This window comes from Bos indicus, chromosome 29, assembly GCF_029378745.1.
Source record: "Bos indicus isolate NIAB-ARS_2022 breed Sahiwal x Tharparkar chromosome 29, NIAB-ARS_B.indTharparkar_mat_pri_1.0, whole genome shotgun sequence".
Taxonomy (NCBI): domain Eukaryota; kingdom Metazoa; phylum Chordata; class Mammalia; order Artiodactyla; family Bovidae; genus Bos; species Bos indicus.
The window spans coordinates 41470415-41497321 of NC_091788.1; the positions used below are offsets into that span (position 1 = coordinate 41470415).

The following is a 26907-nucleotide window of genomic DNA, read 5'->3' on the forward strand; positions in this document are numbered from 1 at the left end:
CCCCTGACAAGAAAACTTCCTCCAGCCTGGGCGGGGAATGCCTAGGGAATACCAGGTTTTTAAATGACCCTGAATCCACTTCAGAGTCAGGGAGGCAGCTGGCACGAAAATAGTTTATTATTGGGGGAGCCCCAGAGAGAGAAAGGGAGCAGGTGGGAAAGGGCCAGAATATGGGGACTCGGCCCTACTCGCTTCAGGAACTGGAGCAGATGGGGCGCTGTCGGACAGAGCCCGCAGAGGGCTCCGAGCTGCCCACGGTCTCTGGGGCAGGGGCAGAGCCAGAGGCAGCCAGGTTGGCCTCCGTCAGCAGAGCTGCATCTTCCCAGGAGCCTGAACCTGGGCCAGGGGAGAGAAAACCAAATTCTAAAGGGGAAATTCCAGACCAGGGGTCCCTGCCCCGCCCAAGGTAGCCTCCGCCCTGCCCACATGCCCCCTGGGGTCCTGCCGCACAGGGTCCCTCACCATCACTGGCCTCGGGCTCCAGCTCCTCCTCGCCACTCAGGGGCTGTTGTTCTGTTTTCTCCTCCTCGGACAGCTGGCCTTCTGCAGCCCCAGGGGGGAAGGCAGAGGTTAGTCTGGAAGAGGCTGAAGGGGAGGACTGAGGAGGAGTCAGGAAGGGGGTCGGGCAGCTGCACTGTACCTGTCCCAGAGGGATCCGCGTGGCTCTCACCGTCCTCTGTAACAGGTGACAGCTGGGGGGACTCCTCCTGGCCTTGGGGCCCTGTGCCTCCAAAGGGGGTAGAGGATAGGGCAGGACTAGGGTGGCTGTGCCTGGATGGCAGTGCCAACTTCACCCCAATCCACCTTTCTCTTGACCTTTAGCTTAGTAGGTGAGCACCTAAAGCCTCATTCTGGATGGCACAGGAGCCCCCCCTCACCCAGCCCCCAGCTATCACCTCTACCTGGCTGATGGGCAGAGACCTTTCGCTGGATGTCCTTGCGGGAATGTTTTCGGTTTCGGATGTTTACCTGTGGAGGGGAAACTCCTGAGCAGCAAGGACTGCCTTCCCTCACCAGAGTGATTGGGCCCTTCCACCCCAGCGCCCAACACGCCCCGGCCCACTCCCCAAAGAAGAACCATGAAGGGGAGAGGAAGGGGTCCTTTGAGACCTGCAAAGAGAGGCGCTGTCGGGGCCAGATGCCCCCCCACACCCACTGCATGTAGCTGAACAGCACAATGACGCTGAGGAAGGTGAAGTTGCTGGCGACACCAACGAAGGCGCAGGTCATCGGGAAGTTGTACAGCAGGTACCTGAAGCAGGGAGTAGGCAGGAGAGGAGTAGCAGCTACCAGGGAGTACCAGCCTTCTCATTTCCCAGAAGTAATTTCTAGGGCAATTCACCAGAGCTTGGCAAGAGCTGGTCTCCACCCTCTGCCTCCCACCCACTGAGCCAGTGGTTCAAGAGAGCATTTCTCCACTCTGACTGCACATGATCTCCCCCGGGGGTGCTTTCAGAAAGTCTGATGGCTGGGGACTTCCCTATCTAAGGTCCAATGGCTAATACTCCACTCCCAAAGCAGGGGGCCTGGGTTCGATCCCTGGTCAGGGAACAAGATCCCACAAGCTGCAACTGAAAGCTGCCACAGCCAAATAAATAAATGCTAAAAAAAAGTCTGGCAGCCAAATATGACTGTAACAAATCCTAGTCTTGAGGGTGGGGCCCAGGCATCGGTATTTTTCTAAAAGTTCCCCAGGCTCCTGATATGTGATGTGCAGCCAGGGCTGAGAACCTGTAGCCCAGGTAAAATCCATCACCTCTGCTTAGGACCCTCTTAAGGACAGCCCCAGGAGAGCTGCCCAGCCCACGTGGGCACTGCCTCACCTGAGCCCAGTGAAGTGGGCGTGGATGCGGAGGTAGGCTCCGTACATCTGGATGCGCTTGCTGTGGATCTCGATAATGGCTCCGGTGGTCGGCACGTACTGCGGGCAGGGGGGCGGTGGCGGCGGCACATCAGGCCAGGACCCTGCTGTCACTCGTACCAGCCCAGTCTGAGGCCTGCTTCCAGCCTCCACCGTGGTCCCTCCTGCCCAAGCCCGGAAGCTCCTCAGGTAAAATCCTGGGCTTGTGGGGAGGGCTGTCTCCTGTCCTCCTCCTCTCCTCTCCTTACCGAGTTCTCTCTGTATTCTGGGTATAGCTCCACCTCCAAGAGCTGCTTCTGCTCCGCAAAGCCAAACAGCAGGAGGCTCGAGAAGACCAGCGTGTCGAGCATCTGGAGCAGGCTTGAGCGGTAATGTAGCATCACCTGACAGGGCCAGGGAAGAGAGGCTGGGGACGGGCGCTCACCCTCAAAACCACTCCTGAACAGGGAGTAGAGGCTGGGCGTGGGTGCCTACCCTCAAAACCACCCCTGAGCAGGGTATGAAGGCGGCTTCTTCCTTAGGTCCCCTAGTCCCTTTCACTTCCGACCACGCCCCAAGTCTTGACCCCCTCATTGCAAAAGTTTGAAGGCATCCCTGGCCTGCCCTTCCCAACCATGTCTCTATTCCAATACAACAAAGTCTCCTCTTCTAAGAAAGCCTCCCAGGTGAAGCCCCACACCATCTGTCATCTACCTTTCCCCAGAATGGTTCTATAACCTAGACCAGTGTACCATCTATTCTGGTACACTGGAACCAGTACACGTGCCAGTGTACCATCTGAGGCTTTCTTCTCCCACGTGGACATTCAGGAATTTGCTTCACGAGACGGTTCTGTTGACAATTAAGAACGGAGTCTGGTCTGTCTGGCTCCAAAAAAGCCCGTTTTCAGGGCGGCTCCACTCAAAGATGGATGTGCTCATCGGATGTCTGGCGGCAGGAGGAGGTGCTTATCTGGTAAACTGACACCTCTTGCTATGGTGTGTCTGTGTCTCAGACCTCAGAATGTTTTCTCCTGAAGCCCCACCCAGATACTCGGACATCTGTTATTCTCCACAACCTCCTGGACAGGCCACTGACACTCACGGAGCGTGAAGAGGTGGAGATGATTCGGCCGCCTCTGGTGTAGCATGAGATAGTGACCAAGAACATGCCCAAATCTTGATTCACAGGAGACTCTGGCAGCTCAAGTTCTAAGGTAACGCGGTACGGCTGTCCATACATCAGTACCTGCCCAAGGTGGACGGCATCTCTTTCAAAAAAATTTTTTAATTGCACTGTCCCTGTCCCACCTCCCGGCTACCCTTCCAAATACGATTCCCTCCGCTATCAAAACAGGCCTCTCAAATCTCCCTCTTCCCAAGAACCTGCTGCCCCCTTCTGGTAGCTGGATCCCTCCCACTTCTGAGGTCCTCAGTATCTACACTCCTGAATCACTCTGTTCGAGAAAAGTTGTGTCACATTTCTTTTCCAAAAGTGAACCGTCATGTTGCTAACTGGGCCATCTGTGACTCAGGCCTCTTTGTCCCCATGAGGCCACCCCCTCGGGCCCAGCCTGCCTTCACTTACATTACTAATTAGCAGAGTGCCAGAAGCACTCACCATTTCCCTAGCCAGCTCTCCCACAGTAACTCTGTCCTTCTGGGTCCCTTACCTTGGTCCTGTTGGTAGAACCCTGAGACACAGTGGGAAGGCATCTTCACTGGTATTAACCTCAAAAGATTAAAGATTTGCCACCAAACATACCCTAGTTATTCCTGACCATTCCTATACTCCTCTAATCCTATATTCGACTATGCTTATCCTGTGCATGACCCCCTCAGGGTGATCCACAAGGATTCCAGGGGTGATGGTAAAGCTTTTGGTTTTAACCAAAGAGGGAATGGATTAAAAGAAAAAATTTTTTTTTAAAAAGAGTATCCTAAGCCTAATAGTGAGGGCTTCCCTGATGGATCAGATGGTAAAGAATCTGCCAACCGAGGTTCGATCCCTGGGTTGGGAAGATCCCCTGGAGAAGGGCATGGCAACCCACTCCAGTATTTGTGCCTGAAGAATCCCATGGACAGAGAAACCTGGTGGACTACAGTCTACAGGGTTCCACAGGGTTGGACAAGACTGAAGTAACTTAGCACAAATGCACACAACCTTAATAGTGAAACATCTAGACTTATTGCTATGAAGGTACTTTGAGCATTTTATCCCTAGAGTAACAGGTGAAAATCCACTGATCAAAATCTTTCTTTATATACATTCTTATTTTCAGTCTGAATTATTATTTTTTACCTTTTTGTTGTTCGTTTCTTTGACCACACTGTGAAGCATATGGGATCTTAGTTCCCCGACCAGGGATTGAACCCGCACCCCTTGCATTGGAAGTGCAGAGTCTTAACCCCTAAACCACCAGGGAAGTCCCTTCAGTCTGAATTGTCTTGAAAAAAATGGATCCCATGAGAGTCCTATCCCCATGTAGAGGTCAGGTGAATCTAAGCTGGTTGCTTCACTAAATTCTTTGAAACATTGAAACAGGTAGTTCTCCGGGTGAGCAGGAAGGACATGGGGAGTGACTGCCAGGTAGTGGGTATGAGTTTTTTTTCTGGGGTGATGAAAATGTCCTCAAATTGATTATGGTGATGGTTGCTCAGCTCTGAATATATTAAAAATGACTGAACTGTACATTTTGAATGGGTGACTTGTATACTACTCAAATTATATAGCAATGAAGATTTTTATGTATTTATTTAGAGTTGGCATCACCAAATCAATGGACATGAGTCTGAGTAAACTCCAGGAGTTGGTGATGGACAGGGAGGCCTGGCATGCAGCAGTCCATGGGGTTGCAGAGTTGGACATGACTGAGCGACTGAACTGAATTGATATATATATATATATATTTTTTCTTTTTTCTTTTTAAGCCAGTAATTATGTCATCTCCTCCAAGGGTATCCAAAAATCGCTAATACCAGAATCTTGTGAAGGACTTCTGCTTTTACTCACATTTGTCTGCCTGACAGAAAACTCTCCTCCATTCCCACTTTGAGCCTCACCATCACCATCGTCTCCAGAAGACCTAATTCTTCACAAATTCTTCTGAAATGCAGGAACTGCATCTTTGCTACTTAATGCAATGTACAGATTTCCGTCAATCCTGTCAGCTCTTTGAAGCAGGACAAAATCTACTTCTAAACAAGCTGTTACCCATAAAATAGACCCATTATTTCACTCACTCATTCAAAAATGTTCACCAGAAATCAATGAAATGATCAACCTGCTTTACTTATTGGGGAACTTGGGCCTCACCCTTCATCCTTCCATTCCTTCCTCATCCAACAGCCTGGTACCCGATGGTTTTAGGCTCCCTGGGTCACCAACCATTATGATCTACAACAGGAAGCCACATAACAGCATGCACCATCCCAGGTGTAGATGTACGGTGGCCTTGTTTCTACTCCCCTCTCAATATATTCCATTTATTACTTTATTGAGCCACAAAAACAGATTGAACCAATGATTTCACAGAATATTCTATAGTACTCTCCACATTACTTTCCTGAGTAGCAGAACTAAACAGATAATCCTCTGTCTCACAAGGCCCAACACTCCACGCCACTACTTTCTTTTTTGACCATGCTGTGCAACTTGCAGGATCTTAGTTCCTGAACCAGAATTGAACCAGGACCCTCGGCAGTGAAAGTGCGGAATCCTAACCACTGGACTGCCAGGAAATTCTCCACTTCACCACTTTGAAATCCCCATTTGGGATCCACTCATCCCACCTGGTAAGTTTTCTGGATAGTGGTACTCTGGTGGTCCACTGGAAGATATCACAAGATACACAGTCTTCCGGGTTATTTGCATTGTCAACCCCAAGGGGTCCAAAACTCTATAGCTTACATTCCTCCCTTCAGAATGACCATTTATTCTATCCTCCATATTTTCTATCTTCAGGTCAGTATCCTCCTGAGTACAATTTTTCAAAAATCATTTTCAAATGATTTTTAAACTTTTAGTCTGCCCATTGATAATTTCTCATTATGCTGCTGACAAGTCAAAATCCTCTGGTGACCAGAAACACTGTTGATCCTCCAAAGTCCTTCTGAAGTGTTCTGGGATCCTACCCTTTTGCAGAGCTTCCACCAACTTGCCTAATAAAGGATGCATTCCCACTTTGCATTTCTCAGGGCTTTCAGGTTTATTAAAGATATATTGGCATTTGGCCAGTCCTCTGGCACAGTACCCTTTGTAATGGAAGGTTACGTATATCTCTCAGTTGTGTCATAATTAATAACATACTTTCAAAACTCTTGGGTGGATTCTATCCTAGTTCAGTGAGATAGCTGGTTTCTTTAAGTTCATTTAGATCTAAAACACCCCTTATCTAGTAGATATGGCCTGGCTGAAACAATTTAAGGAGGAAAGAATAACCCATTCAATTCATTTGGACTTCAGTTTTTCTTTAACCTCCCTTTCCTTGAAAGCTTTCCTTTCAGTCTCTCTTACTCAGTCCCTGGTACCTAGGTCTTTCCCAAGTGTTCTTGTTTCAAGTCATCAAAGCACTAATGAAACCTCTGTTCAGTTCCCATACTCACCCGATCACGTCCACCCTTAGCCAGTGTGACATTGGCAACAGGGAAGGAGCAGAGTAAGGAGGTGGAGGATTCGCAGTCCGTCCTAAATGAGAATGAGGATGATATTCTGCTAAGTTATAGTCTGTCTTACTTATCCACACAGCTCCTGGGCCCTTGGGACTCCCTTTCCCGTCCCCCATCCTTTCTTCCAGAACAGGCATCCTTCTCTGTTACAGAGAGACGGAGAAGAAGTGCAGCCAGGAGATTCAAGACACTATAATGAGTCTTTTAAATTCTCTTCCTGCTACTTGTGTTTATTTCTTCTCATTAAGGTAGACATTCTTAAATGGGAACCTATGGACACTTAGTTGAATAGTTTCAGACTTAAGTGTTTCTAAAGACTTACTTGGGAAGCTGATAAAAATGCAGATTCCTAAAAAAATAAAACAGATTCCTGGGTACCACCTCTCTAGATTCTGATTCCAGAGTTCTGATCTGGGCCCTAGTTCAAGAAAATTCCTCCAAAGGGACCCACAGATGATCTTTACTCTTAAACCCTTTACTCACAAACCCTTCCAATTGTAGGCAAAATTGCACATGGGCATGTATCAGTAAGTAGGTTCTTATGACAGGAAGGGCCATAGCTTTCATAAGATCCATGCCTCCTAAAAATTTAAGCAGCTGTGCCTTAGAAATTATGGCTCATGACCAGGGATTCAGGACATGGAAAGGAAAAAAAACAACAACTTTGGACCATTGTTAATAGCAACTCTTGATTGGTCCTGTAGTCATTTTTAAAAGAAGGGGAGAAAATTTGGCAGGATCTGTAAAATGGGAAGGAACTGAGGACTCAGACAAGTAGGACTCTCGGAGTTTATGAACCCAGACACCTTGTTGTTTTCATAAGCTCTGTTGCAGCAGACAAATAGGAGTGGGAAGAAGTAATGTGAAAGGCAAATACCGCTTTCCTCATATCTTCTTTACTGAAGGCCAGATTAGTTCTGAGATGACTTGAGAGGTTGGGTTAGCTCAAAAGTCTACAGTAGCCCTGAGAGAGGTCTGATCCAGCCTAAATTGAACTGACCCTCATAGTGACAGTCTAGGAGAGGGCTTTTTTTGTTTTTTTAAACCAGATTTCAGTTAACCAGAGACAGGACTAGGACCCTAGAGCCCTACCAGCCCAGACCTGCCCCAACCTTGGGCTATAAATCAATACAAGTGCACTAGGCTCAAGTGTCCTCGTCTGTAAGTAAGAGGGTTGTCCTCAACAAGTGCTAACGGTGCTCGCAGCAATGCTCTCACAGGATTCCTCTACTTCGATAGAAGACCCTTCTCACCTGTAGTGGAAATGCACGGGGCTGAGGTGGCTGACTGTCGGCATATAGGAATAGTAGAAGGAGCCATAGAGGAAGACAGACACCCAGAGCAGGAGGAGGATGGTACAGAAGAACACTCCAAACTGCAGTAGCAGCTTGCGGGCACGGCCTGCCATGACGTGGCCCATCTCCTGGGCCCACAGTAAGGCAGGTACTGGTGGGTCATTGACCATGACGGGGAGTGCAGGGGGTCTGGCCCCGGGTTCAGGCTTTGGGTTCCTAGGTGCTTTGCCACCTGGACGCCACTCCTGGCCATGGGACGAAGCAGCTGGTGGTTCCTGGAAAAAGACCGAGAAGGGGAAAGAATGGCTCGTTTCACGCGGGAGGTGAAGACAAAAAGGACACACTGACCAGAAAGGCTTTGAGGAACCAGAGACAGCAAGACATAGCAAAGCCTTTGTTTTATATGGCTTTTCTCCAACTGATTGTGTTTCTCAGCCAATTATCCCTTCCGTTCCTCCAGCGAGCTTTCTCACCACCCCCCTGTGCTAGAGTTCCTCAGTTGAACCCATCCTCGGGTCACCTGATTCTAGGACAGGCCACTTTGATGGTCATTCATAGAAACATATTACATACAGAGGATGAACGCCTTAAAATTCTTCTAAGGCGGACTTATGCACACGATTCCACACTGCGAGGTGGCTGCACGGAGAGTTCGCGACCTGCCTAAGGTCGCACAGCTGGACTCAAAGCCAGCAACCTCACCGCAGCCACTATTGCTTCCCAAATTGCTTCTCTCCTCCTGGAGCTGCGCTCGCTCCCAATCAAGACCGCGCCAGGCAGGGTGTCCTGCGGCCAACGGCCGCTCCCCGCCAGACCCCTCCGGTTCGGTGACGGGCACGGCGCCCGGAGTCCCCACGCAACCGCACCACCATAGAAACCATCCAGCCCGCAGCCGCGGCTCCGCAGACTCACCAGCCACGCGCGCTGCCAGGGCAACGGCGAGAAGGCTCTTCCGCCTCCCAGGGAAGTCCCGCCCCCTTCCGCCGGCCGCCTCTGTAGCGCAGGGGAGCGGGGTTCGTCCGGGGCGGGGCCCAGCGCAGGGGGCGGGGCCTTCTAGGAGGCCAGGTTCCCACCTCCAAGCGCCGGCTCTCTCCCTCCCCGTGGTCCGTTGCCCCCTCCCCTTTTGGTAACCAAAACCAAAGCGGATAGGCATCTCCCTCTAGGCTCCAAGATATGCTCCAGGAAATGCTATGAGTCAGCAGCATCCCTCCCAGCCAGCCCCTTGAGGCCGCAATCGCGGCACTCCGCCTACACCTTCATTATCATTTAACCCCAAAATGGGGGAGAAGCGGGCGTCTAACAGGCGCTGATTTTTATTGCGCACATCTCCTTGGGCTTCCAAGGCAGAGAGCATTCACCCCGAGAACGTTGCAATCTGCAGGTACCTGGGAATTTTGCGTGATGCCCCGGCGGGCTGGCTGGCACCTGCTGACAAGAGTGGTAGCATTTCAGGCCCGTGACTTGTCTCCAGCTTTAAAGACGCGTCATCGACCTCCTGCGACCCTAACCAGACTTTTTCTCTGAGTTCCCACAGCGCATTATCTAGACTAGGTCTTGGTGGGTGGCTCTTTCTATTTTGTATGTGTCTATTCACCCTAAACAAGATTCCTCGGAGGGTAGGGTCAGTGTTGCGCACATCTTTGCACTCCCCACAGCACCACGCACAACGCTGCAGACGTAAGAGGCAATCTCTCAAACCAACACACACACACACACACACACACACACACACACACGCACGCATCCAGTAAGCCCATCTATTTCCAGAAACACCCACCGACTCTCCCCTACCTCTTCTTTGTCGGATTCTTTGATCTGGTCTCTGCATGCCTCCTTTTCCCCAGCTTCTTCTCTTTGGTCTGCCATTTCTTCAGACATCCTTCTGATGGACCTTGCTGCCCTTGGATTTTCCACTTGTAGCTAGAACGTTAAGTGGTGATCTAGAAGCTGAAACCTGTAGCTCATCACATTTTCCTGGATATGGGGAATGGAGGGTCCCTGGAAGAGAAACGAAGATTCAGGTGCTAAATGCTGTGTCAGAGTAGAGGGAGGAGGGATGGAGGGGGCGACTGGCCAGCTGATGTCAGAATTTCAAATGAGCAGGGTCTCACGCAGTCTGTACTGACTTCACTGCAGGGGCTGTCACAGGTCCAGACCACCCCATTTGAGGGGGGTGTCTGCCTGGGGCTCAGCTACTTCCAGCTCCTTTGGGGAGGGCTCTAGCCCAGACTCTGGATGCCTGCTATGGGGAAGGGCAGGCAGTGAGACAGTAACAGTGGGGGTGTGCACAGGGGCTGCAGGCAGCAGCCAGGCTCCCCCACTGGCCAGACAGTTGGTATATGCCAGGATCTGAGCTGCTCCTTCTAGCATCCTTCATCCTTCAGGTATCAGCTAGTGCTGGAGCTGCAGAAACAGGGACCAGCCCTCCACTGGCCTCTGACCTGACCCTCTCCAGTGGCCTTCTCTGTATTAGCTGCCTCTGCTGCTGCGTCAGATACTCTCAGCTGCAACTCCCTGCAAGGTGGGGGCACCCATCTCAGGCAGAAGGTTTTGGTGCACCCCACTGATCAGATTCCCCAGGACTGTCGCTGCCTGTGGCCTCAGGTGAGTAAGGAGCATCCGGCTTTTCTCCCTTTGGGGCTCAAGGGGGCAGGTGGGGGTTATGTGCCCTCCTCATTAGGGCGGGGCTCTTTATAGTTGTGGTTTTCAGAGCTGGGAACACATAGCTTGAGGGCTGTAAAGCCTGCAGTCATCCATATGTTTAATGATCTGAAGCCCAGCCCTTGTACGAGTTTGGGAGCATCTCACTTCACTTCTCTATTTCCTTAGCTGAGGAACTGGGAGATGGGAAAGGCCAGGGAGGTTGGGGATAAGAGAGGAGTAAAATATTAGGGCATATGACCCAGCCTTGCAATGGTTGATGAGGCGTAATGGGGGAAGGGGACCTTCAGCTGAGATTGTGCAGGGCCCTCTAGCACGCTCTGAGCTGTCTCTTTCCTCCAGGATGAAAGGGGAGACCCCTGTGAACAGCACTATGAGTATTGGGCAAGCCCGCAAGATGGTGGAACAGCTTAAGATTGAAGCCAGCTTGTGCCGGATAAAGGTGGGTGGGGCCCTGGATCCCATTAGTTGGAAGGCTGTACCTAGGTACCCAAACCTGAGGCTAAGAGAGGCTTTCTTTCACTGACTCCTTAAGATCATGGAAGGAGTCTTGGCGTCTGTAAGGAAAGCTGGCTCCAGGTCTCTGTGGGTGCTGAGGGAAGACTGTCTTACGAAGTCCTAAAGATCGCAAAAGATAATCTGTTTGGGGAAGGAGGCTGCAGCCCCCTTCGGGATTTCTGGCTAACAATTCCCCTCCTGGCTGTGCCCCAGGTGTCCAAGGCAGCAGCAGACCTGATGACTTATTGTGATGCCCACGCCTGTGAGGATCCCCTCATCACCCCTGTGCCCACTTCGGAGAACCCCTTCCGGGAGAAGAAATTCTTCTGTGCTCTCCTCTGAGCTGCCCTGTTCCTCTTCACAACTCTTCACCTTTCCCTCTCCCGGGCCCTTCCTTATTTATGTCAGTAACTGTCGTGAGCCCCCGAGGATTCCTGCATCCCACCCCTAGCCCTTGCCCAACCCTGTGAGGTTATCTGAAGCCCAAGCCCTCCCTCACCTGTCTGCTGATTCCATTTCCTTGCCCACTGTGGCAGACCCAAAGCACCCTGTGACTCGGGGCACCCGTAGCTCCACCCACAGAAGGGCTGTCAGACTCTGTCAGCGTCCCGCCGGCTTCCCTCTGTGACCTGCTCAGACAATGGAGAGAGGGATGGGCTGGGTGCTTGCTCTCAGTCTCACCTTGGAGCTATTGGGAGGCTAAAGCCATGTGAAGAATAAAGTCATCCAGAGTCTCAGAGGACAGCTCCTGTGTTACCGTTCTTGGGGGGAGAGGCTCATCAGTCAATAGATTCGGTGGTGGGTGCGATAGGTAGAAAAGCTTGCCATAACTAGGGAACGGGGCCAGTCAAAGCGCGTTAGACATTCTCTAGGATCAGAGATCCGTCGGGTTAGAGGGGATGGAGAGCAAAAGGGTCTCAAGTGGAAGAACTGTTACAAACAGGCACTCAGAGGCTACAGAGAGCACTCCTACACGTACACAAGAACGCAATGAAGACAAATGAAAAAGAAAACAGACCGAACCGGGTAAATTAGGAAGGGATTCCCGAGGGAAGTCGAAGACAGGAGGTACCCAGCGAGAGGGGAGGAGCTCAATTCCAGTTCCTGAGGAGGGGCCGGTTTTACTTCTAAGATGGCTGCGCCCACAGCAGGCCCCCTCCAAGATGGCCGCCGCCATGGGGCCCGCGCCAATACGGCGGCCGCACGTCACAGCGTTGCACCGTACAGGGCTTCTCCGCTGGGCCCATACTTAAAATGGCGGCCCCAGGCATCCAGCGGTCTCAATATGGTCCCTTCCGTGCTCATCTGTCTCAAAATGGCTGCCTGTGTCCGCGCCAACTCGATACCTACTTCTCCCCAACCCGGAGGCTGGACGCCGACGTCCACCCGATCCGGGTGAAGGCACACGGGCGGCTATAACCAAGGATCTTGGGACAAGGGAATCCCAGCAAGCACGCCGATATAGTAGGCGCCGGTCGCGTGCATCTTATGAGGATCTAGGTCCCTACAGCTTGCCTAATGGAAGCTGCTTCGGAGCGGAAACACAAGTGTGACAATTCCCGCACTGTTCGGTTTGGGGGTGCTGTTCCTTGGTTGGCTCTCGTTCTCCCTAGGAGTTGGATAAGCCCTAAGTTGTTCAGTTTTGGCTTCCTGGTAGAACTGGGGCTTGTTATTCTCCCACTTCCCATTCAGGCCCACTCTGTCACATCCGCTAGGATTAATGTCCCCGCCCCTGGTTCACTTACCACCCCTCGTAGTGGTCCAGCCAGCAAGCTGCCCGGTCAGAGGCTTGTCTCACGAGCGCCTCCTGGGCTCAGCCTTGGCAGAGGCTTATAAAGCCCCAGAATACTTTTTCTAGCAGCCTTTTCTTTCCAAGGGAAGGAAAGACATACGGAGGTGGGACAAAGGCCAAGGCAGAGAAGGTAGTAGTCTCAGGATGTCTGCTTCTCGTGGATTAAGATTCCCCACCCCCCATTCAGGAATACATCCTTTCCGGGGGGGAAACCTAGATCAGCTCATGCTGTGTCCTGGGATACACTTAGGGGTAGGAGCTGCTTTGCAGTAGGCGTGGGTGACCTATATTAGAGAAAGCATATCACCCCCAGCTTCCTTACACTGTCACACAGAAGACAAGCACGGGGAGAATAGAGAGGAAACCAAGGGAATAACTTAGATTCCTGTGCATGTCTCCACAGTCTACAGGGGTACCCTGTGAACTTGGGGAGCTGCTGCTGAATCCCTGATCCCTAATAGGCCCTGGAGATATTTAATTCCCTCATCCTAGAGCAGAAGAAACGAGAAAGTAACCTGGTCTCCCTCCTGAAGTGGGGACCTACCCAGATTCTGTTCTGGAACCTGTTTAGTTCTTGTGCTGTGCTTAGTCGCTCAGTTGTGTCCGACTCTTTGTGACTCCATGGACTGTAGCCCACCAGGCCCCTCTGTCCATGGAGATTCTCCAGGCAAGAATATTGGAGTGGGTTGCCATTCCCTCTTCCAAGCGATCTCCCTAACCCAGGGATAGAACCCAGGTCTGCCGCATTGCAGGCGGATTCTTTATCATCTGAGCCACCAGGGAATCCCGCTTAGTTCTTAGTGCCTGTTGAAAACTCCTCGAAGGATCAAGTTTTTTTTAATTTCTGCATCCTGTCAGTGTCTGGCATATAGCAGGCATTTAAATATCTAACAAAATGGCAAGCAGGGCATAAAACAATCTCTCTTTTCCTGTTATCACAGTGTTGGGCAAATTCCAGAAGAGTAAGTGAAAATTTCCACATCTGCTCACACTTCATAAAAAATCAGGAGTACTCAAAAAATGTACTTGATGTTTGTTTGTTGTTGTTGTTGTTTTTTAAAAGCAGCCTCTGCTCAGTTCTACATACTGGATTTTCATAACTCATCAGATTAGATGTGAATGTCTGCAGCCCTAGTTAGGGAAAGGGTGGGGGTGATTAGAGGTTAATAGAGACAAGGCATAAGCTATAAATAACCACTTAAAATGAGTAGCTATAACACTGAGTGACTTTAAGCATCCTAGAGAATGGGCAGACACTGAGATCAAGGATAGCCTTTGGACTCGAAGCTATAAGCCTCTAGGGTGAGAATCTGTGTCATGTCCAAAGGGAGGCGTTACAGCAGTTTATTATCATCACTACTTCAAAACCCTACATGTCATAAGCCTGTGGTATCCCAGCCTTAGTAAGTCCCTGACCATTAGAAATTACAATCAAGGTCAGTTCCATGCTAGTGACACAAATGCTTTTTGCTAGTGACACAAATGTTTTTGTCAGTTAAAGTTACCTCTCATTCTACTAATTCACTAGGAAAGATCTCCATCAAACATCTTCTGCTGAATAAGTAGGCTCTTCCTTTTAAGTGGTAATTTGTTGTTTAGTCGCTGTCATGTCTGACTCTCTTCGACTGTGGATTGTAGTCCACCAGGCTCCTCTGTCCATGGGATTTCCCAAACAAGAATACTAGAGTGGGTTGCCATTTCCTTCTCCAGGAGATCTTCTGGACCCACGGACTGAACCCGCGGTTCCTGCATTGGCAGGCAGATTCTTCACCACTGAGCCACCAAGGCTTCCCTAAGTGGTAATTACTCACAAATAAACTTATGTGGCCCCTAAATGGACAACCCTACATTTAACCTCACACATTCAACTGGTTTTAGTATACACCAAATACACAGAAGTCATGAGTTATAACTTATTTTCTTCTACACCAATTGTTCAAACTCTTAGTAAAAGCAAGCACTTAAGTAAGCCAACAAACCCTGAGTGAAGGTGTGGCTGGTTCCCCAGTGAAAGCATGGTAGAATGGAAGGGAGAAATTGCTCTGAAAGAGGAAAGCCACCCTTAGCTGGAACCCAGTACAGCTTAAGGAGCAGCATCAGACATAAGGAAAGCCCCCAATGACACACTCTACCCAGTCAGTGCAGCCACAGAAGAGAAGGTGAATTCAATCCAAATGGTTATTTATTCTAAAACTGGTAGCTACCGTGCCTACATTTTTGCCAGAATGTTGTAATGAGAACAGGGGAGGAGAAAGTTACAGATGTAAACAATGACACAGTTACATTTTTTTAAAACGGTAAAACCCTTTTTTTACTGGCCACTTCCAAGAATGCTTTACAGGTTGTGCAAAAACATTTACAGGCTCCATGTGGTGGTTGTTTTTCTCACAAGCTTTCCCACCTACAACAGACGTCTGATAAAACACTAAACAAGTCTTCTAAGGAAAACAAGGCTAGGGATCCCTCCTGTTAATCCACATTTCCCCCCTTAACATTGTTTTTTTTTTTTTTTCCCCATAATAAAAAGACAGACACAAACAAAACCCAGACATCTACTGTTGTTGCGAGTGATCTCTTGGACTAAACTGACAAGGACGTGGCAGTTTCACTCTCCACCCACCTAGAAAGAGCTTTTTATGAAAAGATGACTTTCCAGTGTCAAAAGTGAACAGCAAGTACCCCCCGCCCCCCAAAAAAACCCAAAGCGGCTTAAATTCTGTCCTTCCCCCTCCCCGCCCTGAGGGCCTAGCATTCCCACACCGTGCTGTAGATTATAAAAAGATGCTATTTGCTGCAGGACTAAACATTTGAATAGGGCTGGCAGTTTCTGCCAGAGAGTCCATTTTCTGTTATAATCTTGCCCTCCCTAAGGGGAATCTCTTTGGGCTCCAGTTTTTATCTCCTTGCCCTGACACTATAAGCACTAAAGCTTTCTCGAACACTCCCCTTAATGGTAATAAAAAGTGGGTTACAGAAAACTTCAGGCAATCACTTCACCCACTGCCACACACAAACCCACAGAAGCAGCAGGTGTCCGAAGAAAGAGAGGATGTCACGGTGAGCAAGCAAACATATTGCCTACCAGCACCCATTCCAGCCTCTGGGTCAGAGGTCCTGGTGGAGCAGAAGGGTGTCCTAGACAGGTGATTAGAGGGCCAGAACCAGAGCCTGTGCACCCTCCTGGGCACGGCAGTAACCGTGGGAGAGGGAAAGGAGATCGAATCTCAGCACAAAATTTTCAGCAGAGGACTGCCCAGGTAAGGAAGTGGAAGTGAAGTGTTTTCTGGTAGCACAACCTGGGAGTCCCCTCCCAGGAAGTACAGCAATGTGAGGTGTTTGCTGAGTAAGCTCTTGGCTGATGCAATGCTGAGCAGGAAGGTGAATGAAAACTGAAGCTCAGTATCCAAAGAGCATTCCCCCATCCCACCCATATTCTTGAACCAGCGACCTGAAGCTGTCAAGAACTAGGAGGGTGTCGGTAAAGTTACTATCCCAACTGAAGTCTCTTGGCTAGATGTCTCTCTGGGCCACGCAGGGAAGATGCCCCAGGAGGAATCCTGTTGCCACAAGTCAGGAAAGGGTGCTCCTGTGCATGCACACGCTCACATTCACGCTCTTCCCAAGTTCCGGCAGCCCCACTGAGCTGCCTCCCACCCCCCCCACCCTCCCCTTTTCTAGTCACTCTCTACCTGTGTATCAAAAAAGCCAGCACGGCCCTGGCCCTCCACACTGTATAAAATAGTCGCTATTCTCAGCACCTGGGCCCAGTAGCCCACACCACAGGATTCACCTATATACATATCCTGCTGCAGTGAAAAGAATCCTGCTTCGTTTCTGTGTGAGCTGAAACCCTGAGAAACGTTCCTTCTCTAGAACTAGAAGAGGACAGATTCTCTAACAGAGATGATTTCAGAGACTTCCCGCCTGTCTCAGCCTTGGAAGACAAGAGAGCAGAGACCGGCAGATCACCATCTTCAGACTGGGGGCTGTAATCCCAACTCTTCTTCCAGATTTTATGGAAATCCATAAACGGGTACAGAGAGGCTACAAACTATTCTACTCTCCAGTCACCAACAGTCCCCATGCCTCCCTGGCCTGGGGATCCTATATAATAGAACCACCCAATTGGTAGCTTGGCCTTGGCCGAACAGCACAGAGGCACAGGCACGTGGAGATAGGGACACTATGGCCTCCCAGCCCACCGGACCAGATATCCCGAGAGGGAAAGGTCGGTAAAGAAAATACAAACGGTTAGTTGGTGCAAGTGATTGATAAGAGCCAATCGTTTATTTTCACTGCCCCAGTCACAAGCTTGCCCTCTGCCCCGCTCCTGCCTGCTGCGGAGAGTGGGCACCCTCGAACGCTTCCCACCCTCTCCGCATCACCTCACCATCACTCTCCCTTACTCAGCTGCCAGTCCAGCTGCCTTAGAATATCAGAAGGGTGACATATTCAGTTCTTTTCCTGTCCGACTGCAGGGTATATAGGACAGGCAGCCCTAAGTGCTGCTTTCTGAGCAAATGTTTTTTTTTTGATTACAAATATCTAACTAGGTTTGAAATGTTTTATAGAATAAGACAATATTCTTTTCAACAAACTTTAAAAAAAATGTACAGTTTTGTTGTTTGTTTCCACCTCCCCCCTCCCCCACCCCTGCTTGCGCACCCTCCCCCCACCGCCCCTCCCCGGCAGCTCAGCCCCACCCCGACAGCCCCTGTTTTCCTTGGTTGTGTTTTGAGGGGTGCTTGGCACCCCCAGAGATTCAGCTTCGTGGCTGACAGGCGACAATGGCAGGGGCTTCACCGATACCCTTGGTAACCGTAGTAGTTCCTGTAGTATCGGTCTCTGTCCTGGGGATGGTGGTAGTAGTAATTCTGCCACTAGAAGAGAGGGGAGACCCTGTCACGTGGAGCCACATCGGGCTGAGGACAGAGAGGCACGATACTCCTCCCCCTGTCCTGCCCGCCCCTTCATCTCTCCATTCCCAGATGATACTTACATCCCGGGTATACTGGTGTCTGTAATAGTCTCTGTATCTGTTGTACTCATAATCTCGCCCATAGAATCGATCGTAGTCTCCCCTGTACCGATCGTAGAAGTTACGGTAACCCTGAGAAAAGGAGAGAGGAGTGAAGATGCATGGGTCTGTAGCATCACAATCCACTGCTATCCCCCATCTTAAATGAGATATATCTTTGCTTTGTATTATATACAGGTTTCATCTTCCCAGGATAAATTCTGCCAGATGAACAAATTAAACAGGCAAAACCCTAAGCCCTGAGGAAACAGCCCAAACCACTCTGCTCCCCAAAGCCAACAGGAATGGCTGTCACGGCCCAGAGGGAGGAGCAGAAGGAGAGCTGCACTCACCCCTCTGTTTCCAGACTGCCCCCAGCACTGCTGCCCGTAGGCCCGGTTGTCGTAGCCTCGGCGCTGCCCGCCCACTGGAAGAGAAATGGAGAGCGCGCTCAGACAGCTGGCATGGGGTCCTGGCTCCACATCTGAGTGGAAATCAAAAAGTCGGAGCCAAAGGCAATTCTGGGGGAATAGGAGGCCTGCTTCTGTCAGGCTCACACAATGTTAATTAAAGCACCAGCCAGGATCTTTTAAAAAGTCTGAGGGGGGAAGGCAGAGGAATAGAGACATAAGAAAAACTAAGCCACCTTGGTTTCACTTTTTGAAGCTCCCCAATTCCTGCAAAACATTTAAGATGGCAAAGGACACATGGCAGAGTTAGAAACACGAGTGAAACTGCCACTCGTGGAGGTGCAGACTTTCAGCCCTGGAAGCGATCTTGGGTATCATGCAGCCCAAACCCATTTTACACAACTGAACAAAGTCTAAATGTCAAGCTCTTCCAAAGCAGGAACTGCTTGTATTTCCAGGGCCTAGCACATAGCAAACACTCAAAAAATTTTTTGCTGACTTACACTTAAAATTACACACACACACACACACATTTGAATGCACACTGTGGGAAGGGGATCAAGGGAGTTAATTGACAAAACTAGATAATTGAGAGAGGAAATTAATTCCACTAATAAGCTAACTTACTTCATAATCCCCCAAATTACTGAATAATGCATTCACTTTCTGATCTACATAGCTGGGTTGACCCAGTAGACAAAGAAAAAAAGAATCCTGCACAAATCCTTCAGATAAACTACAAGCGTGAAGGGGGAATCCATATGTAAAAATGAAAACTGATAAATGTGCAGGTTCAAGCACTGCTCTTCAAGGAAACAAATACTTTTGTTGAAAAATAACTATCTTTTGTTTCGATTATGGGAAAAGCACAAGAAGCTAGGAGTAAAGGACACAGGAAGAAATAAGCTCCATAAAGGGATGTCCTTAATGTTGGTGGCCCGATGTGGTTGCCTGGCCTTTCCTGTGGGTCCAGCTGCACTTCACACAGAGAACAGACTGAGGCTAGGGCTGGCAGGTCCCCAGGACTTACCGTAGCCTTGGCCTCGGCTTCGGTTCTGCCGGTTACGCTTGTTTCGATTGTTCCGGCGGTTTGTCCGCTTCTCAGAGGGGGGCAGCAGCTTCCTTGCCTCCTCCTTGTATTTAGTGACAATGGGCTGAGCTTCCTCCTTCTCCAGCTCCCCATATGTCACCTCATCCATATAGTCGCATTTTTCAGGCAGAGAGAAGTTGGCTACAAGAGTAAGAGAGAAGCTCTGTGAGCCTCCAACTGCAAAAACGGGTAATATCTCATAACGAAAACTCCACTACAGCAAGAACAAGATTTTCTAAGCCTCATCTATAAATGCACAAAAATGTGCTCGGTTCACTCTACAAGTTTCTCGCTAACTGCAGCAGCCCCAGGCAAAGGGCTATCTGCAAACTGTAGATTTACAAGTTCTCAAGTGATCCATAATAAATTAAGAGTGAACTGGGTTAAGGTTCCTTATCAGGACAGAAGCAGGCAGCCAGAGGGTAAAAGTAACTGAGAAAGTTTTGGTGTAGTTAGATAAGAAATACACTTTTAAAAGAGACTCAAGAAGAAACTGACCCAAGCCTGAAGGCACTTACTCATCCATTTGAGGAGAACAGGAAGCAAGAGTACAGGGGTCTCACTAACCACCTGTGTGGGATGGGCCAGCACCAGTCTCTGGACATCAAGTTCAGAGGCTGAGTCCCCGTGGAACTCAGTTCAATGAGGTGCTCTTGATTGATAAGTGAATCCAATTAGCCCTTAGTTTCATAAAACTGAACTAAATTCCTCCAAGTGCCCCCAAATGAGTTATGGACTGGTCTAGTTCATTCTGAGTAAACTTGAGCTCTTTAGTGTGAAACCAGCTCCCACGCCCAGGCATTATCAGAATTCAAAGAGCCAATAGCTGACGGCTCTGGGTGGGATGCCAGGAGCTGAAGGCAGCATGGGGAAAGACCAAACTCAGAGGTGAAGAGCAGAACTCCAGCTCAATAAAGAAGGTTAATATTGCCTTCCAGGGAACCTTGCTGTAAGGCTTTATACGGCACATACCAAAAATCAACACCAACAAACAACAAAAGTAAAAAACAAAACAAGCCTAATGTGATATAGAAATCAAAACATACTGTTGAGATCATTCACTCCAACCTCTACCATTTCCATCTGAACCATCAGAATGTTCCATCTCTAGAATATAAATTCAATGAAGGCAGAGCTTCATTTCATTCATTCTTTCCCTAGGTCTAGAACTGTACTGGACAAATAGCAGACACTCCTAAGTATTTACTGAATGAATAACTGACTCACTCTGCCTTGGGTTTTGATTATCCTGTGACCTATCACCATTTTTTTTTTTTTTGTATTTTATCAGAATGAATCAAGGGGTTATTGCTTCACCATTCATTCTGCTCATTCATTAATCCACAAGTGATCACATTCATTAATTTATTCCTCAGATTTATACTTTACACATGTGAAGAATGCTCCAGGTGCTAAGAGGCCCTAGGGAGGTGTGCATGGACCAAGGCCAGGATCTCTAACTCGTAGAGGTTAGCCCACCTTTCATCTCCAGCATTATAGACTCAGGCACATCATCTCCCTCCACTTCCTTCCTCAGCTCCAGCCTCTTCTTCCAGTCCTCCTCATTAGGGACAACCACCACCACTTTCCGGGAGAAAGTCTTAAACAGTAACAGCTTCCGCCGTTGGCCAGAGTTGTACACATTACACTAGGGACAGGAGAAGTAATAGATGTTTTAGGAGTAAAAGTTAAATTCAACCAACACTTACTGAGAATCCTTCACAAGTGAGGCACTAGATTAAGAGGACTATTTATACAGTCTCTGAATTCTTCAAAAGCTACATGATGTTATCCTGTTTTACCCAACACGAAACTTGAGAGTCAGAGAGACCAAGACTTGTCCAAGGTCACAGACCTAGTAAGTGGTGGAGTCATGAATCCAAAGCTAGAACACTCGATCACCTCTATAGTGTGTTTTACAGCCTGGGTCCAAATGCTCTCTTGTAAAAACACTGAGAAGTGTATCTCTCAATCCAAAAAAACATTACAACCATAATTCTTGGTTATAACTGGGTAACCTGATTCTGTTCCTTAATTTAGTCTTTATATATGCACCTTATTTTGACTCTGAACAATTTTATCAAATACCAAAATCAAATGGATACCAAATCTTTTATCTTTGGGAATATTGTTAAATTAGATTTCTTTTGAATTTCTGAACAATACCTGATCAAGAATGAAGTTCCTCTTTGTCCGGGAAGCAATCTGGACCAGCTTACTAAGGCACTGGGAGGCTTGCTGAACTAAAAGGTCTCGGCTTTTGGGATCCATCTCTGGCTCCTCGAGCCCCTTCATCTGATGAGTTTAAGAGGAAGAGAAACACAAGAAATTACAAAGTAAGTTAAAGCCCAAGAGTCACTGGTAAACGCCACCAATGCCACCATATCGGTTCACTGCCATTCCTTAGAGCTGTGAATGCTGTCCATTTCCTACAGGACTTATTTCCAGTCTCAATCTGGATATACCTGAAACACCCCAGGCTTTACCAGCTTTCAGAAATCTGATAACACAGCAAAGGAAAAGAAAACAAAAAACCAAAAACTCATTTCTTTATTTGTGGGGCCCCTGATCTCAGACACCTGAAAGATTCAACTCCATTGGGAAAAGATTATATAAGTTTCTTGGTATTTAAAAGCAAACACCAGAGTGATTTATCCCCTCCCACCAACTCACCCTCATTTGATTGAGCACAGTCTCAGCTCCCAGGACATTGTATCTTTTCTCAGGGTTTTCTTTTGCATATTTCAGTGCCCACTGGGTCTTTCCAGATGCAGGGAGTCCCACCATCAGAATCACCTGCAAGTAAACAGAACCAGGAATGCTATAAAAACAACCAACCAACCTGAGGGGAATGTTTACAAAGCCCAACTTCAGAACATCCTCCCCAGCTCCCAGTTGGGCAAAGCTTGAGCAGAAAAGTGACCAACCAAGCATGAGCACCAAGGTTCTGCACCCTCTCTGGCATACCTCACACTCCTCTATGGTCTTGGGAGGGACTGCAGTGCGCACGCGCTCCTCAACAGGCACGGCATGAATGAACACAAACTCTTCTGGTGGTGGGAAGAAGGGCTCCTCCTTCTGACCAAAATTTAATTCTACAACACAATTTTTGCAGAGGACATGGGGTAGAAGGGCCCGATCTGCTAGGGATTCCTTGCTGATACGGAATGCCACACCGAGGTCTTCTCCATTCTTGGAAAAGGAAAGTTCTACTTCTTCGGCCTCAAAATTCTACAACAAAAGACAAGAGCATTTATGGGCACACAGGCCTTGTAGTTGATTAATCTCGCAGTTCAATCTTTTTCCCCCAACTTCAATTGCTACACAACTATGCAAGCAACGCATCAACTGCAGAAGAGACGCAGCTGATGGGAAGCAAAGGATTTCCAGGGCCCTCCATCCACTCTTTGCTACAAACCCACAACCTTCAGGAGCACTTACAGCAAAGCATCCAATGACATCATTCTCCCCAAAAGTCTGGCCAAATTCCTCAAACTGCCCATTCTCTGCCTTGAGTCCTCGTCCATCAAAACCATAAGAGAATTCATCCTCACCTAGAAAAATCAGCAAATTAGTTTACCTACACTCAAACTTCCCACAGAGCAGCAAACACAAACATGATTAAGTTAAAGGTAACTTTACCAAGCTGCGGATGTGAAAAATCAACAGACCATCCAACTCGCAGGAGAGAAACCTCTGTGCAGCCTTCTTTCATTGGGAGATTCTGGGTTACCTGGACAAGTCAGAAAAGGAACTTTTCAGATACTCTGACCAACTCAAGCAAAGTCTGAGTTATGAAAACAAAATTTTGATACAAACCAAAAACAACTATCACAACTCAGTGTCAGAAAAACAACCGTCAATGAACGTAAACCAAAGTCATGAGGGTTAATTCCTTGGTTACTAGAGCTAAGGTCATCTTTCAAGTATGGTACCTTTCTCTGATAAAATACTGGTGGCTGCAAGTCCAGTATAGAGTAGTTTAATGACTAATTTAATAAATGAATGGTCCTAATGGTAGTGTACACACTACCTTGGCCTCAAAGCAGACTTTCCCCTTTGTCACTCCATAAGTACTTCTGGCCCCAGACCAAAGGGTGGGGAACTTCTCTGAGAAAAGTGGCTGTCCTCCATAGCGGTCTTTGCTGACTTGAAAATGGAGATCGGAGGTATCTGTTAAGAAAGAAGCAATCTTTTTACTCCAATGGAACACAAAGGTACCCAGTTCTCAAGCATGGATACAAAATCTAAATCTCTTAAAAGCTGCAGGCCAGGAAGTTTTTAATCCCCAAAATCTCTTTTGATTGGTTAAAAACCCCAACCTGTCTGCCTTATACATACACGTGTCCAGGTTCACAAGAGTGTGATCCTCTTCCTCGTCTTTCACCTCTTCTTCTGGGGGTGGTGGAGACTTTGAGCTACATGTATGAAAGAAAAGCAAATATAATGTAACCAAAGTCCTTTAATTCGAGAGGTGTCTGCATGACTTTAGGTCTGTTAAACTACCAGTGAATATACAATTCCAGCAGGCAGCTTCTTTCAGCAAATGAGAAAAGGGCAATGGAAGCATTCAGGGTAGATTCGATCAAAGACTTAGGCCTATAAGAACCTATTCCATTTTTAATCCACCCCCTTTCTCCCGACTCTCCAGTCAACCTCAGGTATACCAAAATTGGAGCAGAGACTGCCTTCAATGAAAGGGACTGTTTCCCTCACCGGCTGTGGTAGGCCTCCTCTCGGAATTCATAGTAAGCTCGGCCATGTTCATCCTTCTCATCCCGCTGTCTCTTTACCCCCCGCCGCTCACCATCTGAGCCTGCTGGTTTTGACTTTTCACTATCTTGGTCATCTCCTACAAAAATGAGGGAAAGAAAATCAGCAGTTTTCATACTGGAGTGTAGAATAAGCTCAGAACCAACAGAAACTAAAGGAGGACTGGCATATCTGTCTAATCAGAAGAGCCAGGTTATCCCCACTGCATCCACAGAATGTTTTATTTCCAAAGATTATTTTTCTGTCATTGGATGGGATTATTTTTTTTTTTTTAAAAAAAAGGACATTATGGGCTAATTTCAGTCAAAAAGTATACTGAAAGTTAGCCAATTTTTGCATTCTAAATTTATCTGCTTAAATCAGGTCAAACTTGCAGATTTTCCCACTTACATGACATAAAAGAAACATGCCATAAGTTTTTTAAAAACTTCATTGCTTAACTTTGATTCTTGACTATCAGATTTGGATTTAAGCTAGAGACTTAATATATATTTTTCAACACTTTCCCAGTGTTGTGGTACAGAAGCCTCATTTTGTTTCTTTCTTTCTTTTTTGAAGAGTTTGACTTTCCACCTTTAAAATGCACAGCCATACACAGCTTTACTTACATAGCAAATGAACTCTGGCACTTTATACAGAGCTCTTACCATAGATTTTTACTGAAACTTGCAAGAACAAACCATTAAGTCACAAGAGAGCCATAAATAATACTGCATCTTTACCTCACATAATTTGGGGCAGAAAGGTGTTGTCATATATTTAGTAACATTTTTTACAAGAGAAAAAAAAAAACAACAGAATTTTTCCTTGGACTTCTGTGGTTTGCAACACTAACACTAAAGGTTTTTTTGTAATAACCTCTCTAAAGAAGTTCTTTATCTCTCGAGCTTTTTTACCTGCTCTTTGGGGGTACACATTAAGACAAAGATTATGTAATGGGATTTTTGTTCCAGGACATAGTACAAGCTGCAAGTTGCATGCAACTGTTGTAGAATGGGTTCCAACTATACCATCATACCCAGCAGCAGCCTAAAAACTGCATTATAAAAGGAACTAAAAAGCAAGCCACTTCATAGTAAGAATGGGAAGCAGCTCTAGTTTTCCTTCCACTCTGACAGATAGTTATGGATCAGCTGTAATCATCCAATCACTTCAAAGGAAGTGAGGAAGGTCACTAACTCCCTGGGGCACCTCTATACATTCTCTTCCACAAGGTTATTCAATGGACCCACCAACACCCCAATCATTTCAATTCAGGAAATCAGGGACCCAAAATGTAAAAGGCTAGCTAAGTGTATAGTAAACATACAAATTTGCCCTTCGATATCCACTCAAATGAAAGATTAAATTTTAATCATAATTCAGGCAAGGTAAAACCCCTAGCCAAGTAACGTTAGCTAACTTATTCTAAATGTTCTAGATTAAGATGTTCTCTTTCGTAGTTAACCATTAAACTCGACACCCTCACACTGCAAGCTACTTGAAGCAAGCTACTGCTGCAAAAGCAGGAACAAGGTTAGATTTCCAGATTTTCGGCGTAGCTCAAACTCTAGTAATGAGCTTTTGATGGGGCGAACTCTTGACGAACTTAGCTTATTGCTTAATTTTATGGCGAAAAAGTAAACAGTCCGGTGGCCCAAAGGCCGAAGCCTCCAACAGTCGGTCTGGCTGTCCATGTAATCAACAATTCCTCAGCACATTCCCGGTTTAGGAAAAGATAACCAGCACCGCGGGAGGCTGCTCCAACAGGTAGCTCGTAAGCAGTTCGCATGGGAAACCGCTTTATTTCCATTCACTACCACCAAGTAAGCAATCAAGTTAGGAAGGAACCTCCCTCCTGCAAAGAGTGGGGCCACCAGAGGTAGACAAACCCTCCGGAAAGGAGGAGAGAGGACGAAAACCACCTCCCCAAACGGCGATGGGAATCTGGACCCCGCGGTGCAGGGCTCGGTGCTGGGTCAGGGGCGCACCCGGCAGGTTGGAGCCCGGCTCCGCTGCCAGCTCCTCACCCTGTTCCTCTGCGGCCTTGTCACCCGGCGCCTCGGATCCCGGCGTCTCGTCCCCGCTCCGCTCCTCCGGTTCATCTTCCTCCCCCTTGCCGGTGCCCTGCTCTTCGCCACCGTTTACCCCACCTGACTCGGCTGTGGCCTCCTCCGCCGCTTTCTCGGAAGCATCGGGCTCCGCCTCGGCCTCCACGGCTGCCGCCTCTGGGGGCTCCGGCGGCGGCTGCGCGGCCTGGCCCGAGGCCTGGGCAGGGGGTGGCTCTTCGTCCTCGTCCTCAAGCAGCGCCTCCTCGTCCTCCTCCTCCTCCTCTTCGTCCTCCTCCTCGTCCCCACCCGGGCCGCCGCCCGACGCGGCCACAGGCCGAGGCTCCGCCTTGCAGGCCCCGCCGGGCCCGGCCCCGCCACCGCCGGCCTCGTCCTCGAGCATCTCAGCGTCCAGCGCCTCCTGCAGCCGCTGCGCCAGATCCACTTTGAGGCCGCGCGAGTCCAAGCCGCGCCGCTGCAGCTCCGACCGCAGCTCGGTCACTTTCAGCCGCTTCACCTCCATCGCCGCCGCCTCCTCCGCCTCCCGCCACCTCCTCCCCTGCGAACCGTCGACCGAGCCCGACTGCGCAGGCGCCGCCTCCGCCTCACGCGCCAGCACGGAGCCCGCGAGAGCGAGCGCACGCACGCACGCACGCAGGCAGGCAGGCTGGCAGGCGGCGGGCAGCGCGCAGCCTCCGCTACGTAGTGTTTATTTATCGCTCTTCCTCCCTCCCCCTTTCGGCCCCCGGGGCCCAAAACAACGCAGCGGGAAGCTGCTTCCTCTCCAGCCGACCATCGGCTTCTCTGCCGCGGGCGGGCGGGCGCGCGCCCAGGACG

General features: G+C 48.8%; 3 protein-coding genes across 13 annotated transcripts; 1 reads left to right on the top strand and 2 right to left on the bottom strand.

Moving 5' to 3' along the window:
- Positions 1-93: 93 nt before the first annotated feature.
- On the bottom strand, positions 94-12806 carry BSCL2 (BSCL2 lipid droplet biogenesis associated, seipin). 9 transcript variants are annotated; one of them, XM_070782395.1, is made up of 13 exons: positions 11461-11574; positions 10960-11081; positions 9594-9800; positions 7761-8077; positions 6445-6526; positions 2945-3088; positions 2110-2244; positions 1824-1921; positions 1111-1252; positions 902-969; positions 641-729; positions 463-543; positions 94-336 (listed from the first exon to the last, which is right to left on the bottom strand). In XM_070782395.1, exons 3-13 carry the CDS (start codon positions 9678-9680, stop codon positions 194-196), a joined length of 1386 nt encoding a protein of 461 aa, XP_070638496.1. In that variant the 5' UTR covers positions 9681-9800; positions 10960-11081; positions 11461-11574; the 3' UTR covers positions 94-193. The 9 variants fall into 9 exon arrangements, with proteins under 9 accessions (XP_070638496.1, XP_070638495.1, XP_070638497.1 ...); XM_070782394.1 differs by having other exon boundaries at positions 10946-11081; XM_070782396.1 differs by lacking the exons at positions 10960-11081; positions 11461-11574 and adding an exon at positions 12707-12806.
- On the top strand, positions 8931-11700 carry GNG3 (G protein subunit gamma 3). Of its 2 annotated transcripts, none has more exons than XM_070782401.1 (4): positions 8931-9359; positions 10187-10406; positions 10806-10905; positions 11175-11700. In XM_070782401.1, the coding sequence occupies exons 3-4, from the start codon at positions 10807-10809 to the stop codon at positions 11301-11303; spliced, it is 228 nt and encodes a 75-aa protein (XP_070638502.1). In that variant the 5' UTR covers positions 8931-9359; positions 10187-10406; position 10806; the 3' UTR covers positions 11304-11700. The 2 variants fall into 2 exon arrangements, with proteins under 2 accessions (XP_070638502.1, XP_019810228.1); XM_019954669.2 differs by having other exon boundaries at positions 8931-9183.
- A 2111-nt stretch (positions 12807-14917) lies between the features above and the next one.
- HNRNPUL2 (heterogeneous nuclear ribonucleoprotein U like 2) lies at positions 14918-26882 on the bottom strand. 2 transcript variants are annotated; one of them, XM_019954671.2, is made up of 14 exons: positions 26053-26879; positions 23987-24122; positions 23612-23688; positions 23304-23443; positions 22913-23003; positions 22712-22824; positions 22238-22501; positions 21944-22066; positions 21437-21565; positions 20750-20918; positions 19211-19411; positions 18124-18197; positions 17753-17863; positions 14918-17633 (listed from the first exon to the last, which is right to left on the bottom strand). In XM_019954671.2, exons 1-14 carry the CDS (start codon positions 26591-26593, stop codon positions 17553-17555), a joined length of 2250 nt encoding a protein of 749 aa, XP_019810230.2. In that variant the 5' UTR covers positions 26594-26879; the 3' UTR covers positions 14918-17552. The 2 variants fall into 2 exon arrangements, 1 of the variants encoding a protein (XP_019810230.2); XR_011564793.1 differs by lacking the exon at positions 18124-18197 and having other exon boundaries at positions 26053-26882.
- Between the last annotated feature and the right edge of the window lie 25 nt (positions 26883-26907).